Here is a 16,937-nt window from a genome sequence, read left to right as displayed (position 1 = left end):
CACTGCCCAAACGGCTGCGATTTGACCGCTCGTTATTCCTCAGCAAGCACAAACTTTTAAAGATCAGAGGCGAATTCAAGCGGAAGCGTCAGCAATCGCTGACCTCCGGCCGGTTATCTTGTAGTAAAGTCTGGCCTAGTACAGGTGAGAAGCGGGCCGAGTTCCTACAAGCGGGATTTCCTACGGACCTGAGAGAGCAGGGGGCTGCACTCGGGGAAGCAAGCAGCCTTCTCCAGAACACACTTTGAGAACCCACCGAATTATGGCATTTCCTCCCAGGAATAGGGGTTTCACTGGCTCAGAAGAGGTTTCTAGAAGACAAAATTAAAAATTCAGTCCGATACAGGCAGGCCAGGCCAGTTGATGTCACGTGCAGGTACGAGCTGCTCACGAGACCAGGGCGGCCGTGCAAACTGCGGCACGCTCCGGAGGTTTGAGTTTCCTCCCAACACCAGTCAACACGGAGATCGAGAGTATTATTGAGAATATTATTTTGGGTTCTTTTTTGTAGAAAGCAGCATTTATAAAAGAAACCTCCGTTACCTGCGTGCTTGCTACCAATTCGCTCGCCCCAAAGATAACTCGAACACCATGACTGAGTGGTGGGTAAGCACTTCCCACTCATCTTTTAAGATCAGCTAAATCCTTCAAGCTGCATTTGCTAACATCGAGCACTGCGAACAAAGGCACAAGATACTGGGATCTTAGATATGTTCTAAGAGCAAGAAATGTATCAACTTTGCTCTGATGATTCAGGGAAGAAAAAAAAAATCTTCTGCACAGAAAATTTATTTGTAACCAGTTACCATCATTCAAAATGGTATCCAGTTTTTATTTTTTTAAAAAAAGTCTGAACTGCCCTAAGTTGACTGCTTTCCATATAGAGACCTTCTGAATGGCGTCATCTCTTCTGCTTGAAACAGAAAGCAAAGATGTAAACATAACTGGAAACACCAACACCAAAAACAAAAAACAAAACAAAACAAAAAAAAAAACCCAACCCACCTTAGGATATTAAGCGAGCCACTTAACTAAGTATTTAAAACCTCTGCAATTATTAGTTTATTAGTATCATCCAGGATTCAGATGTTCAATATTTTTCCTGAAGTTATACATAAATGCAAATTGAAATAAGAATCTGAAAGTCAAAATTGTATAACAAAACAATACTCCATCACAAAAGCGTGTAAAATTACAAGAATGCTTTTTTTCTTTTTTCTCTTTTTTTTTTTTTGTTTTTTTTTTTTAACACTGGCACTTAAGAGAACCATAATTTTGTAACCAAAAAATTGCCAAATTGTCCCCCAAACTGGTAAGCAGGTATATGTGAAAATAGTTACAGTTGCCAGCACTTGAAGTTTTACTAAATATGCAAAAAACCCCTTAGCTTTGGTTTTGGAAGAGAACTATATTTGACCAAATTAGACATTGTTGGTATACCATAAACATTTCACTTTTTAATGCAAAATTTAATAAAATGTACTTTTCCATACAGCTATATTTAACTTAAAAATGGGCAAACATCAAGAGTGCGGTATAAAACCTAACAGGAAAAATACATCTTATCTCATTTTCAATTTGAGACAATATACAACTTTGTTTAAAGGGCTAAAACTAGAATTTCAAGAATACAAATATGAATTTACATAGATTTAACAAATAATAATGGTACCATTTATAGAAATCTTAGAAAGAAAAATCATTTCTCATGGGCCATTTGCTACCAGGAGAGTTTCATGGTATAAAGCCCGTGGCCATCACCAGACCTGACACCAAAAAATATGGTAATTTTATGCTTTTAACTTTACACATTTTAGGTATGTTCACCTGTCACAAGTGTTCAGAGATTTACAAATACAACTTCCATTACATGGTAACAGAGTCATATCTGTAAATTTCTCCACACTGGATAGTCATACACTCTTCCTGTGGGTCCTTCTAGGACAAATTTTTTACGTCTCCTCCTCCCCCCCCCACCCGCCCCAGAAGTATTTCATTACTGTAAAATTGAACTCTATACTTCTCAACTCTCCAAGACTGGTAAACTCATGCAACTCAATAGAATATTACATTTCACAAAAATCTGAACAAGTATCAGTTTGCTGAGATTGAATTTTTGTTTTGTTTCCAGTTACGGAAGAATATTCTTTCATCATATGCCTATATATTTCTTTTCTTACCCTATCATGATTATGCAGGGTATGCAGATCAAAGCTTTGTTTATCAGCTGGTTATATGAAAGATGAAAACTGTAATATTCACGTGATCCCAAATGGGCATTTAACAAAGCAAAAGATGAGTTCCCCTCAAAAAAAAAAAAAAAAAAAAAAAAAAAACTATGATTTTTCAAGGGCACCTATTAAAAGGACAACAATACTAATAAAAAAAATGTATTTACTTAGAAGCATTCAGAATGTCAACAAAACAGCTGCAATTTTTTTTCCTTTTTGCAATTACAGAGTGGTATTCAGTTAACAGAACAACAATTATTTTTATGATGCATCAGAGACAACTGAAGATGAAAAATGAACTACATCCCCATATATAACTAATTTGTGCTGTGCACCAACAAGAACCTGCTTTAAAACTCCCATGCCAATTTACAACCCCCACACTGTACCAGGCAAGGTTAGTGGCCATTGAAATACCACTAAGGACAGGGCTATCTAAAGACACATTCGGTAGTGTGTTAACTATACAAAAAAAGAGACACTGTACAGTTTAAAAACAAATCTTACACAGCCTTACATTTCAATTTTTTTTTTCTTTAAAAGGAGTGAGTTGTGTACAGGGGGGTTAAATGCTTTATAGACAAGAAAGAAATTGCTCTAAAAGAGACTTATTCATCATCATCATCATCCTCGTCCTCCTCCTCTTCCTCTTCTTCATGCTCCTCATCATCATCATCCTCTTCGTCCTCATCCTCATCTTCCTCCTCCTCCTTCTTCTTCTTGCTCATCTCCGCCTTGGCAACTACTTTTTTGCCTGCATCAACTTTCCCTTTGGCCCGGTATGCAGCAATATCCTTAGAGAAGAAAAGCAGGTACAATCTTTCAAAGATTTAACCAGCCAAGAACTCTGAGCAACTTCCAAACGATACTTGTGAAACACCTTCTCCATGTCCCCCCAAGTAGGACCAGGAGTTGTGGCTTCAGTTACAACAAGGTAAACTGAGGCTCAAGACAAAAAAAAAAAAAACACTCAAAGAAACAGAAACCCTCTAAGACTGAAATGATAGTCACACGCTAAAACATGCTGCTCATGGGTGGTGGGGAATCTCTACTATCACACTTCTAGGAACATGCTGATAAAGCGGCTGCCTGGGATGATACAGGCATAGCTGAGCCCACTTTCCAGGAATGAAGTAGGGAAACCTCTCAACGTCCCTCTCTACTCCTGTCTTCTACAATGGCTAAAGAAACACACACAAAATCCTTATCTGAGACACGGAATTATAATTAACCATCAAAAACACATCAGAAAGACATGGCCTAATATTTACAGTGTTATGCCTCACCAAAGAGCAATTATACACAATTCTGCCTAACTGAAGTTTACAAAATAAAAGGTACAAGAACTTTGATTAAAGGGTAGACAGTGCCACCTTCTGCATGCAATAAATTTATTCTAGTGGTTTATAAGATAGAAAATTAAAGTTCCTGTCTTAGGCCAGTCAAAACTGTTCACGGGCTGCCCAGATTTATGACAAAAAAATAAAAACAAGTAGGTAACTGAACTTATCTGCAGCACTCTTAAACATACCAGCTATAGAGAAACATCAACACCTTTAGGCAGGTAGTCCAAATCTTCAAATACTCCCCACCCAGTATACATTATACCATTAACCTCACAGTCCTTTCAAACTCCCTTAAAGTTTAACATTAAATTTTTAGAAGATAGAAAATTCACTATCAGTCAAAGGCCTAGCAGTGAAATATTGAGGTTACCGCACCTTAAAAAACTCATTTGTACAAGACTCATGAAATATCCAGGAATGAGTAATAATAATTCTACTATTTTGAAAGTATCTTATGAGTTATTTGATGTAGCTGTATGTACAAACAATTACCGTATTGGTAAGTTTTGTTTAAATTTTCACAGGAATGACAGCCTTCCACTCCTACAGTTCCTCTCCAGCAAATAATTAAGACTAAAAGGAGCCACCTTGCTCACTATGATGCTACCGTTTTAATGTGATTTTGATTGCCAGCAAGGACAAACACTCAGATAAAGGCAACAGCACACAAATGGAGAGCTGTGGTATACATTAGCTATAGGTGAATGCTGACCCATAGTAAAGCATTACCAGTGTACATTCTAACACATATCCCCTTCTTTGGTTACACACTACTGTGTGTGCAACATGTGACAACAGCTCCAACTGTTAAGGCAGGATTTACCCTTAACCATTCAAGAAATTGTATGACAACTGCTTTCGAAGTATTAACTATGTTGATTACTAGAAAGGAGATAGATACAAAATAGAAACAGAAGAAAAAATGTTGAAAGCCAGCATCTCATTACCATTATATGTTATTATTGAAGGAATAAACTAAAAATAGCATCTACTTTTATCAATTATTGTAATGTTCACGGATGTTCTTCAATACATAACCCCTCCAAAACCAGAGGGCATTTTTCACTGACCTTGCTTACTGCTACTACCATAACTCAGTTACTATTGTTGCTGCAACCTATTGTTTTAATAACCAACACAGACACAATAGTATCTACCAAACAGTCATTGGTGGTCCTGTATTACAGATGAATGAAAACAACGCCAAGGACTGCAATTTAGTTTTCAGTGTGCCCATTGAATTGTATTTTCCTACAAATATTGTGACATTTGTAATTAGCATATTATATATTATAGCATAAAATGTTAGAGTACACTAGACAGGAAAAACATGTAAATTCAGGTTTGTCCTCCCCAAATCTTCACCATAAATGTCCATGTTTACCTTTTCATACTTCTCCTTCAGTTTAGCAGCCTTTTTTTCATACGGCTGTTTATCATCTGCAGCGGTGTTGTTCCACATCTCTCCCAGTTTCTTTGCAACATCCCCAATGGACAGGCCAGGATGTTCTCCTTTGATTTTTGGACGAAACTCAGAGCAAAACAAGAAAAAAGCCGAACTGGGGAGGAAAGGGTGTTGGGGTAGGGAGGGAAAAAAACAAGAGGATTTTAATTTTAGATTTTAATCTACTATAACAGATACAGAAAGTTATGTATGATCTTTTACAGTGCTCTTAAACAATAACAAAGTATTTTGTAAAAGCACCTAGAAGTGACACAAACATTAATTACAAAGGAAGATATTAGAACTAAACTTTGAAAACTTAACACATCCTTGTACTTAAGCAATAATGCACATCTGGCCTGATTTTTGGCAGGACCCCCCAGAAGGGCTGATTTAATATATTGTACACAGAGAAAATCTTAAAAACAGAATAACTAAATGATACTAGGGGAACAAGTGTTAGGTCAGAACTGTTAAAGAAGGCAGAGCAACAACACATACACTATAACATTCGTTCTGAAAATCAGGATTTCTAGATGACAGCATCAGCCCAAATGAAAGCATTTATTTGTACAGGAAGTTCCCTTATTCCCTATAGTGCTAGCTCCATAAAAAAAAAAAAAAAAAAAGATAAAAATGTATCTCTATGAAGTATTCTCTGTATCTATACTAGGAGAATTTGAAGGTTAGTAGTTTTTTTGTAAGGACTGAGGTTTTAACTCTCCAAAACTGTTTCATACAAGATCATCTCTCTGATTTTAAATGGAATGCCAACTAAAGATCCCATTCAAGCCAAAAGTTTGAGAGGACAGGGTCAGAAATATTACTGACATTTTAGACAAGAATTATTGTCCAGCGACAAAAACTGCAAAAATCAGTAAGAATCGTGTGACAGGATGCTGTAAATTTTTGCATCCACTTTTAAAGACTAATCTTATTCCAACTTTATCCATACTTGACCAACCTAAAAACCAAAACCTAGTATTTATAATGGAAAACTCGATCTATCTTTATACCAGCAGTCAGAAAAAACACTGTCTTGTATTTCTGAAGTTTCCAAACCTGGATAAAAGATTATTTTAGATATATTCCAGTATGACGGTTGTGAACAAGATAACCTAGCTGGAAATCTACTTACGGAGGCCTCTTCGGTGCATTTGGATCCTTGAACTTCTTTTTTGTTTCCCCCTTAGGTGGTACATAGTTTTTCATTTCTTTTTCATAACGAAGCTTGTCAGCTTTTGCCATATCTTCAAACTTTCCTTTTTCCTTAGATGACATAGTCTATAAGGCAATAAGGTGAGACTCTAAGATTCAAAAGCATATCCAAGGCCATTTCAAAACTCCAGTTGGAGGAGATAAAGGTAAAGCAAGAACAACAGATAGTTACCATTAGTCTTACAACTGCACTTCACACATAGCTAAAAACTAACTTCTAGGGAAAAAATTTACAATCTCAAATAATATTTTACACTCTGTAGTTATTCTAGAGGTTTTGGTTTGGTTGATTTTAAGTTATTCCTACCTTCCATCGTTCTGAGCACTTTTTTGAGAACTCTGAAAAGTTCACTGAAGCATCTGGATGTTTCTTCTTGTGCTCCTCCCGGCAGGTTTGCACAAAGAAGGCGTATGAAGACATTTTACCTCTTGGCTTCTTAGGATCACCTTTGCCCATTTTTGATGATTTTCTGTAACACAAGGAAAAAAAAGAAAAACTTTAAAATCCCACCCACCATGGCAGAAGGCTATGAAGAATGATCACGCTGATTAAGAACTGCCAGAGCAGTATTCCAATATAGCATAACATGAAAAAGTTTCTTTACTGGAAAGCTTTACTGTTTGGGGTGTTTCGGGTAACCTGGCAGATGCAAGCAACCTGAAATCTCAAAGGGTCTTCAAAATGTATGCATTCAGTCTCCAAAAAAGCCCCCTCCAAGCAATCTGTAAGTACCAGCATTAATGCAGTGGAGACTGCACTCCTGGATTACTGCAAGTATATCATATACTAGGAAGGAATAATTACTTTGAAAGAAAAAGTGTACCTTGGTATCCTGATCCTGTCTCAGCTACCAAGGTCTTTCACCATATAGTGTAATTTTCTATCCCCCACCCCTGCAGACCTTTGGTGCTCATTAAAAAAAAAAAAAAAAAAAAGCATTATTTTATTTTTGTGTGCCATTTATTTTGACTCCCTCTTTTAAGTGTACTGCCAGAACGTGCTCTCTCTTTGTACGTGAGCCTAGAAACACAAGAACGAAACACAGCACTCAGTCAAACGTGTTACAACCAAGTCAGGGGCTTGAAAGGTATGACGCCTGCATGCGACCAGCCAACCTGCGAGGACTCCCCGAGAGGACTACCCCGACTCTTTCAGGGACTGGGGGGGGGGAGGGGCAAAATGAGAAACACCTTCCTGGAGCTTTCACACCCACGTCAGACATTCAGACTATTTCTTCATAGCTCCCTGGAAAGAGCCACTTGCACCCTGACAACTCTGCTCTGCAGCAGGAGGGGAGGGAAAAAAAAAAAAAAAAAAAAAAGGCAGCAGCGCACAGCCACCCGCCTGTATTGCCACAGCAGCAGTATTTCCTATCGGTTTGGCGGATAGACAGAAACAGATTTCTGCTCTGTGACTAAACACGTCCGGTTTGAAGTTTCTATCGAGTAAACAAGCGGGCTGAAGGAGCCGGGGCAGCTCCTGCCTGCAATGGAGCCGTTGCAGGGCAGGCGCTGCCCGGGGCCGCGCTGGGACACACGGCGGCCGGGGGCCGCGTCCTGCCGCCCGCCAACCGGCGGCCGCTGCCCGTCGGGGCCCCACGCGCCTCGGTGACGGGAGGGGAAGAAAAAATTAAAAAAAAAAAAAAAACGCAGTAAAATACTAATAGTTTCACGCCACGGCTGCGAACGGGCATTTAAAAGCCTCCTTCCCGCCATTTTGGCCCTTTCCCCTAGCAGGGGGCAGAGGGAAACTTCGGAAGTCCCCTCGGAAGAGATGTGCGGGGGGCGGAGGAGAAAGGCCCGTGCTGGGCACAAGCGGGAAACTTTATTTCATATCTGCGCCAGCTCCGCCGAGGAGAAGGGCAGCGCCGCCGGCCTGGCCCGGCTCGGCCCGGCCCGGCCCGCAGGCGGCGGCGCCCTCCCCGCGGCTCCTGACGCCGCCAGGACAAAGCCGCGCGGCGCGGCGCGAAACGCGGGAGGCAGCGCGGGGCGCGGAGCCGCCGCCGCCTCGCTGCGCCATGAGCCGCGGCGGCCGAGGCGGCGGCCTGCCCGCGCGGCCCGCCCGCCGCGGTGCGGCTGCTGCTGCTGCTGCTGGCGGCGGCGGCGGCCGCCGGGGGCCGCTCCCCGGCGCGGCGGCAGCGCCGGCGATGGCGCAGGCTCCTGGCGGAGGAGGTCACCCGCCGCCGAAGCTCCTTCCATTTTGTGCGCCGAGCAGGGAGAGCCTCCCCCCCCCCCCCGCGGCGGGGCCGCACACACGCGCGCCCGGCGGCGGGGGAGGGAGGCCGCGGAGGCCGCGGGACCCCCGGCGAGGGGCGGCGGCGGGGGCCGGGCGGCGCCCCCCGGCCGCGGGGGCGCGGCGGCGGCGGCGCGGCGCGGAATGGCCGCTGCTGGCGTCGCCCGCGCCCCGCCGCCGCGCGCGCAGAACATGGCTCCTTCCTCCCTTCCCTTCCCTTCCCTTTGTGTGAGCGCGCTCGCTACCCTGGCGCACACGCTCAGCCATTGCAGCCGGGGGGAGGGCGGGAGGGACGCGGCGGGGGGAGCGCGCGGGTGCGGGGGGGCCGGCGCGCTTCCAGCGGCCGCCCGGGCCCCGGCGGAGCGGGCAGGGCCCCGCCGGGGACCCCCGCGCCCGCCCGGCCGCCCGCCGCGGCCCGCCGCTCGCCCGCACTTTTAAAGCCCCTTCGCCGCAGCCCCTTCGCCCAGGCGAGCGGCGGCGGCTGGAAAAAAAAAGTTCCCCTGAACTGCGCCCCCGCCCGCCCGAGCTCCTCTCTGCTCAGCCGCCGCTCGCCTTGTTTTCTCGCTCGCGGCTCCCGTCAGCCATGTTACAGCGAGGCAGCTCCGGGGCGAGCGGCTCCCCCGCCCCGCGGCCCGCGCCCCCCGCGCCCGGCCCGGCCCGACCCGGGGGCGGCGGGCAGCGCGGCCCGGCCCGCCCGGCGCCCCCGCCGCCGCTCGCTGCCCCGCCGCCGCCGCAGCGGTGGCCATGGACGGGCGGCGTAAGCGGCTTACGGCAGGGCACGGCGCAGCCCCGCTCCCCCGCGCCGCCTCGCCCCCGCGGCGGCGGCGGCGGCCGCGGGCATTCCCAGCCCCTCGTCCCCCGCCGCGCCGCTTCCCTCGCCCATTTCCCTCCCGCCTCCCAGTTCCCAAACTCGCCCGCGCCCCGCGCCCCCGGCGCCCCCGCCCCGCCCCGGCCCAGGGGCTCGCCGCCCGGGAAGTGTCTTCCAGGCACAGCCTAATTCGCCTTTGTGTGCCGGTGCGAGAGCCGGCGCTGCCCCGCGCCCCGCAGCCAGGCAGCGGCGGCGGGCACGGCGCGGCGCGGCGCGGTACGGCGCGGCGGGCAGCGCCGGCTCCCTGCCCGGCTGCGAGCGCGGCCGCCCGGCCCGCCGGCCCCCGGCGCATACTCACCCCGTGTCACACTCGGCACGCACCGCTCGCTCGGCCCACGAGCCCCAGAGACGCTAGCCCGGCCGCTCGCGCCGGCCCCCCAATGCTGCCTGGGTCTCTATGTAGCCCAATGCACTGCAATGGCTGTGAGAGCGGGATCGATACGCAGCCTCCTCACACTCTCAGCGCTGGTAACATTACTCTCAACACAGCCCCGTCCCCATTGGCTGCCGCCAAGCCAGCCGCCGCGCCGATTGGCCCAGGCCCTTCCATTGTCCTGACCAGAGAGCTCCGCCGATTGGGCGCGGCGCGGGACACGTCACTGAGGATTGAAAGGGCGCGCAAATATAAAAGTGAGTGGAGGGAGCCGGGCGGCGGCGGGATGCAGAGTTCCGAGGCGGCGGCTCGGCGCCGCGCTGCCGCCCGCGAGGAGCGCGGCCCCCGCCGCCCGCCCGGCCCCGCCGGCCGCGGGGCGGCGCGGAGAGGGGCCGCGGGGCCGCCGCGGGTACCCGCGTAGCGCCCCGGCAGCGCCGCCGCCCCCCTGCGGCACCTCCCCGCGGGGCCGCGGCGCGCGGGCGGCGGCCGCTCCGCGGGCAGCCGCGTTTTGCAGACGTGGAAACTGAGGCACGGAGCGCGCTGGGCCCCCGACCCCCGGCCGGGTGTTCCCATTCCTCTTCCCTGGTTGCAGCCGTCGGATCGCATTTAGTGACACACGAGTGCAGTCGCGCGTGGCTTTGCTGTTAGCTGTGACACCCACGCAGGGGGTTCTGTCTGCACGGACTATGCTGTGTGATGACCTCCCCCCCGAGGTGGATAAGCTACTCCAGTGTCTCTAAGAACAAGAATCTGGAGATTTCGGTTCTCCTTGTACAACTCCTAATGAAAATGTGCAGGTTGGGATTTTCAAGAAGCCCTCCTGGTTTTCAGCGCTTCTAGAATCATAGCCAGTTTGGGCACTGAAGAGCAGTGACAGCCTAAACCAACAGAAACTTGGTGTTATGGGCCCTGTCTCATTTGCCCTCCATTTCCCTTTTTAGCTGTTTTTTTTATAGTCCTTTGCACTGTACAAACCACCCAGAGCAGCTTATCAAGTTGAAAGAGTAACTGTTTACATCTACCTTACTCTGGTGCAAGTAACCACGTAAAAAGCATTGCCACAATAAACTTACTCTGGTGCAAGTAACCACGTAAAAAGCATTGCCACAATAAATCCAAAAATGCTCCCCTGAAAGGTGAATGCTTACTGAACTAACATACTTGCATGGAGAGAGCTAGACAGGTGTACATAGTAAAAACTGTTCTTACCTGTTAATTTTTTTTTAAGATGATAATATATGAGTAGCAGGTCACAAGAAGAGATGAGCTATACGATCCTCAGAGTTTTTCAGGCAGTCTACACGTGAAAATAGGAATAATCCTAGCGTTCCAGACCACAAACTCTTCCAGAACTTTACACCAGGAAGAGATTTTTAAAGGACAGGATAATTAAGTATGTTGTCAAAATTAATTATTTATATATGAACATTTGTGACCATTAATAAAACTTGTAAAAATAAAACCAGTAGAAAAAAGTATTAAGAAGAAATACTGTTGAGCAGAGTCATGATAAACATTATCTTTGCATACAGAATTACAAAACAGTAACAGTAAGATTAAATTGAGTTTCCGTATTATCATCTGGTAAAATAAATTATTTGATAAAGACATTGTCTTTTCTTTTTGCAGGAGTATGGCAGGAAATAACTACAGTGACAAGTGAATTAACTCTCAAAATTCAATACAAGATGCCTTTTAATTTTGTCTAATACATCTTGCATAATTTTCAGTAAGCAAGAACCTTAGAGAATACTAGTTTACTAACTTTAGGCCTATACAAATGGAAAGCTGTGCAAATATTGAGAAGTAAATAAAAGCCCCAAGCCCACATCTTAGTGCAGTCAGGTCCAAATTCAGTAAGACAGCATCTTTTGCTTTATTTTTCTTCAGATAAGGATGTGATTAAAAAGAAAGAGATATAATTATAGTGGTATTAGACCACTGCATGCACTTCTATACTGAGATGTTTTGATTCTCTACTTTTTTGTATCTGTATTAGGTGGATAGAATCATTTCAACTGTATTATAGAAAACTCATAAAATCCTGTGAAGATTCACCCAAGTGCTCACTTCACATAGTTCTTTGCTCTTCCACATAAGCCATGGAAGACAGTGCAAGAGTGGCTTTGCTACAGACTTACTATTTGATAATTCTTGGGCAAATCTTTGTGCTCATTCTTCCTTCTTTAAATGGGATAATATTTCTCCAGTGTTTATGAAACACTGTTACAACTGAAGTAAGCTGCAAATGAACCAGTCCCTTGGCTGAGGAAAGAGGTGCTGATATATTAGGAGTTATCCTGCTGGAGTAGAGCAACACCTTTAACCCTATGCTAAGTGTCAGTCCAGAGATAAACACCAGTGACTGGTCTCAGTGTCACATTGGATGACATGACAAAAAAAATGCAATTTGTTTCTTCATTAGCTTACTTCTTGAGTAAATTCAGTTTACTTTTACATAAAGTATCCCTGTAAGTCCCACAGAAGTAATGAATAGGTTCTTGCTCAAGAAGCTGGCAGCACACATTGAGATAACATTAAGCTAAGAGCTGGTTAATCTCACAAGAGTTAAACCATCTCCCCAAAAGCATCAGAATATGCAGCGGGGCAAGTTTATTGTTCAAGAAGTTTCTACTGAGGTGTCTTCTGAGTGTTGTCCAGACTTGCTATCCTTTTCCTCATGTGATTTTCCCATCCCAGAAAACACAGATCTCTCCTCAAAGTCTTCCCAAATGCTATTTAACTGAACCACTTGTGGCTGAGGAACAGGCCCCACAAATCATACACATTTTCTAACAGAATATTTGTGTTAGTATTCATCTGATCTCCTTAATTAGACTGGAATCCAGTAAGACCCAGTCCACTGTTACGGTTCCACATCCTATGCCTGAACCACTTGTTTAGTCACAGTTGTTGTTTCTGATTTTTTATTTCTCTAGCTGATGTTTCATTTAAAATATTTCCTGTGAGAAGGCACACAAATTCTAAATTCTTCATCAGAATTATCAATTCTTTGTCAATGGCAGGTGGTGCTTTTTGGAAGCCAAAGACCCTCCTTAATAATTATTCTAAAACTAAAACGTCCCATTTGATAAGAGGTTCAGGTGGACACACGAGGAAGACAGGCTGTTCTCAGCAGTTCTGATATATGAAATCACGTGAAAATACACAGACAGTAAGGAACAGTAATATTTCTGTCTTAAGGAAAATTATTTTATCTGGTTCGTGTCTCAGAGTTTGAAACAGAGTTTATAAAGAATTCTCTTTATACAGAATATATATTGTAAAAAGTATTTATTTGGCCTAGTGCACAGTAACTACTAACTTAGCTCATATTGAATGTCTTCAAAATCTCTTCCTTGAAAACAAGGCTTGTTCATGCTCAGCCACATCCCTTGTGATGCTTACAAACATGCCTTTCTCCGCAAACTTTACTGAAGTCAAAATCTGTTTTAAATTACAATCCATATAACAGGTGTAGTTACCGAAATCATTTGGATAACATGAGCCACCTCAGACTTCACGCAAAGAGGCTTTGCCCATAGAGTCATTACAGTACAGTACGACTGCTCTGGAGAAAAGTATGTAGCTGCACGGGAAGTTTCAAAATCCCTATTTAGCAATTTTGTTGTTTTGCAAACTAGTGTATACTTTGGGAAAAGTCACATGGATTAGATGCTGTATTGCAAAGAAAAAATAAGACTACAATATCTATACGTGTGTGTTTTCAAATTCTTCAATTTTTACAATATCCTTTGTAATGACTTACTTCAAAACTAACAGTAGAAAAGTTTGAAAGAAGTATTTTGATTCAACTTCTTTTCCATGTAAGGCAAGCTGAACTTGGATGGAAACAGCTACATGTTCTTAAACTTTTTTTTTTTTTTTTTTTTTTAATGTTCTTCATTTTCCGTTTTCTTTTAGAGATAGCAAGGATAAGCAAGAGCAAGGCCTCTCCAAAGACAGAACTGTTCTTCTAAACAATGTAGTTACTAGGTGGTAACAAGAAAGTTCCAAATAAATGAAGATGAATATAGAGAAGCTTTATTCTATATATTTAAAATTACGCTCTTACTTCAGGACATCCTCCATTTCACTCATAACTGCAGATTTCTAACAAAGACAAACAATGATGGAGAATCCCAAGGAGTACAGATTACAGAGACTGTCTGGCTGACAGTGAAGCCTTACCAAAAGATAGATGCAGAGTGGATATCTGTTCTCTTTGCAACTTTCTGAAATAACCCGGCAATATTCCTCTTTGTTGAACTGTATTTTCCGAGAAGTCAAACAATATAAAGACCTATGCCTTAGAAAGTCTCTAAGCTCCGTGATAGCTGACAGAGGTGAGAAAAGGAACTTATGTCAGGACACAGGAACTTTTCAGTTCAGGGCAGCATGCTTCCCCTGGGTCAAGAAGATCACTTTGCCACGCTGCCACCTTCTCTTTTGCAGATTTTGCTTTCTGTGAAGATCACTGCCTACTCTCCAGTGTTTTTGGCTGGAAGTCAGACGATTTCAAAGCTTTCTTTGACAACAAAAAGAGTCACTGGAACTCTGGATTTTGTCACTCTACGCTCCTTCCTGATGCAAGAAATATTGTTTCTTCAGGTTAAAATTAAGAGTGTATTATGGTAAAAATGGCACAGTAAAAAATAGTCAGTACAAAAGCCAAAATCCACAAGCCACTATTAGCCTATTTTTGTTGAGTTTTTAAAACTTTTCTCAACAAAAATGTTACATTTTCAGCTCAGAGAAAGGGCATCTGGCCACATGTACTTATGATGGAGCGGGCGATGATTTAAATTGTCACTGCTGTTTTAGAACACTTGCAGTCATGCACTCGGGTAGCTGGTTAGCGAAGCACTCAGAAAAAGCACTGTCTGTATTTGCCCTTTTCCTGAGGCTGCAGTGCCATCCTGTATGCAGCCCATATGAACACAAGCCTCAGTTTCTGAACACAAGCCTCAGTTTCTTATCAGATACAGACTTATAACCGTGTTTTTCTCCAGTGTCTTATTCAAAATCTTCAGGAGATACTTTAAATATTTCATTAAAACCATTTCTGAAAAAGAAAGACTCCTTTCAAAGAAATGAGACTTAGCAGGTCTACTAATAGTAACAATGCATGGAATGTGCTTTGCTTTACCTTTCTGTCTGGATTTGTTCAGATTGCATAAAGTAATCTGCATATATTGCTGACTCTCTTTTATAACTGAGCATTATCTAGAGAACAGGGTTTCAGAAGGCCATTTGTCCTTTCAAAGTGGATGAGTGACTGGCTATTCTAAACGTGTGAGTAAGCAGCAACTGAAGAGAAGTAGCAGCCAAACAAGGTAATCTCGGATGACTAAAGGAAGTGGTCGAGGAGAGGCAGCCAGGGAACAGGGATGGAAGTGGTGCTGCTGCAATAATTTCCTCATCAGGCTTCATTTGTGAACCAGCTGATTTTTGTTGACATGTAAGCCCTGCAGACAATTACATCATTTCTATAGCTTGTTGATATGTTCTTAAATCTGGCTCAGTACTTACACAGTGGTCTTATCTATGGAATGCATAACCGATTTTTTAAGGATGTAATAGATAAACAGTAAAGCACACAGGAAAATATATTTTATAGAAAAAGTGTATGCCCACACTGTTCAACTCATAAAGTGAGCAAAACAGACTGATGAAGATACATTAGCATGGACTTTTCTTTGGGTGTTCACTGTGCCAGGAATGTTTTTTTTTTTTTCACAGTGAAAATGTATATGATAAGTAACCATTTCATAGTAACACTAATGATAAGTATTTACTATTATTATATGTGATTTCTTCACCATCTTATTCCTTACTTATAAGCATGTGATGTCTTTGAGTGCCTCTGTGAAGCTCTTAATGTGGAGTTTCAGTCAGACAGATGGGAATTGTGTTCAGCTCCAACAGCAAAAAAGAGTTCAAGAAATGTTCTTCAAGAACTGCACTATTTCTGAAATTGCTGACCTGTTAGGATGCTTGCTTTGCTCGAGAATACAACATGTAGGACGACATCCACTTGTCTCTTCAACTCTCTGGAAACATTGTATCAAATATTCAATTCCTCTCCAAAATCTCCAAGCTGATTATGTGATTTTACCACCAAGATAAGAGTTATCAACTGTACTGCTTTCTTCTAATGAATGCAAGATGTTGCTGTCCACCTTCACAGACACTCTCCTCTAAAGGTATTACTACTCAGTCTTCCCCACTCCAGTCTAGAGTTAGGTAAGTCTCCAATGCTGACCCTGTTATTAGACTTCTATACCTGAGCAGGTAGAATCCAACCAGGCCTAAGGTGATGTGAAAGTACCTGAGATTCCTTTTGTTCCTATTTTATCCATCCCAAAACATTAATGGAGGTATGCTCACATCTGGGACTCCTTTCGATAGCCTTCAGTGCTACATGATAATTTTGGAAGATCCCTTGGACAAAGTATAGTACTAGCACCCATCCCTTATGCATGTTTTCTGAAAATATACAGTATGCAAACATCACTCTGACCTGTACTCTGGTGCTTTTTTACAGAATGCTATTCATATCTGCAGCACAGACTAAACCACCTAAACCAGTCTATTTCCTAACAGAAAATGCCTTAACAGCAACAGTTCAGACATTAGAAATCCTAGCACTAGTACCTACTCCATAACTTGACTCGGTATTGTCTCTGCAAGAAAGGAAAATAATGTGAATTTACAGGATGTTGGTATCTGAAGAAATAGGAGATGCAGCACACATCACTTTATCTGATAACCATCTACCATGATGTCTACACAGCATTTCCAAGAACTGCTAGAGAAAATAACCATTAGCTTACAGCTTCAAAAATGAACCAGAGTAGTTTGACAGAAGGACAGTCTTGCCCTATAGCTGAATGTGATTGCTGCTGAATACCATTCACCTCATCCCTGATGACACAATGGTAGAAAATGCAGTGTTTCTCATTCATTCAGAGAATTTTACACATCTTTAGCAACATTAACTTGCTAACTTCCGAATGAGATACAGTGCTCAGCAAGGATTACAAGTACTAAAAGTATTAAAAAGGGGTTCTGAAGAGAGAAAAAGGGTGTGTTTGGTTACTATTTTAACGGATCTCTAGGACACACAGTGACCAATCACTAGAACTTTATGGAATGCTATATAATATACTGTATTACAGCTCTACAATACTATTTATAAGTGAATAAAAGCAGGCAGTCAAT

At 43.8% G+C, this 16,937-nt stretch overlaps 1 protein-coding gene across 1 annotated transcript; it reads right to left on the bottom strand.

Annotated features, from left to right (window-relative positions):
* Positions 1 to 1,038: 1,038 nt before the first annotated feature.
* Positions 1,039 to 9,818, bottom strand: HMGB1 (high mobility group box 1). Its single transcript, XM_062567157.1, has 5 exons — positions 9,639 to 9,818; positions 6,547 to 6,709; positions 6,160 to 6,305; positions 4,962 to 5,136; positions 1,039 to 3,025 (listed from the first exon to the last, which is right to left on the bottom strand). Exons 2-5 carry the CDS (start codon positions 6,694 to 6,696, stop codon positions 2,840 to 2,842), a joined length of 657 nt encoding a protein of 218 aa, XP_062423141.1. The 5' UTR covers positions 6,697 to 6,709; positions 9,639 to 9,818; the 3' UTR covers positions 1,039 to 2,839.
* Positions 9,819 to 16,937: the final 7,119 nt, after the last annotated feature.

This window comes from Rhea pennata, chromosome 1, assembly GCF_028389875.1.
Source record: "Rhea pennata isolate bPtePen1 chromosome 1, bPtePen1.pri, whole genome shotgun sequence".
Classification (NCBI taxonomy): domain Eukaryota; kingdom Metazoa; phylum Chordata; class Aves; order Rheiformes; family Rheidae; genus Rhea; species Rhea pennata.
This window is presented reverse-complemented; position numbering and strand designations above follow the sequence as displayed.

Bases quoted from the DNA above. Each gene is read 5' to 3' on its own strand.
- HMGB1 (XM_062567157.1), bottom strand. From the start codon at position 6,696: ATGGGCAAAGGTGATCCTAAGAAGCCAAGAGGTAAAATGTCTTCATAC. The intron at 6,306-6,546 runs GTAGGAATAACT...ATTGCCTTATAG, and splicing joins AGTGCTCAGAACGATGGAAG to ACTATGTCATCTAAGGAAAA. The intron at 5,137-6,159 runs GTAAGTAGATTT...TTTCCTCCCCAG, and splicing joins AATGCACCGAAGAGGCCTCC to TTCGGCTTTTTTCTTGTTTT.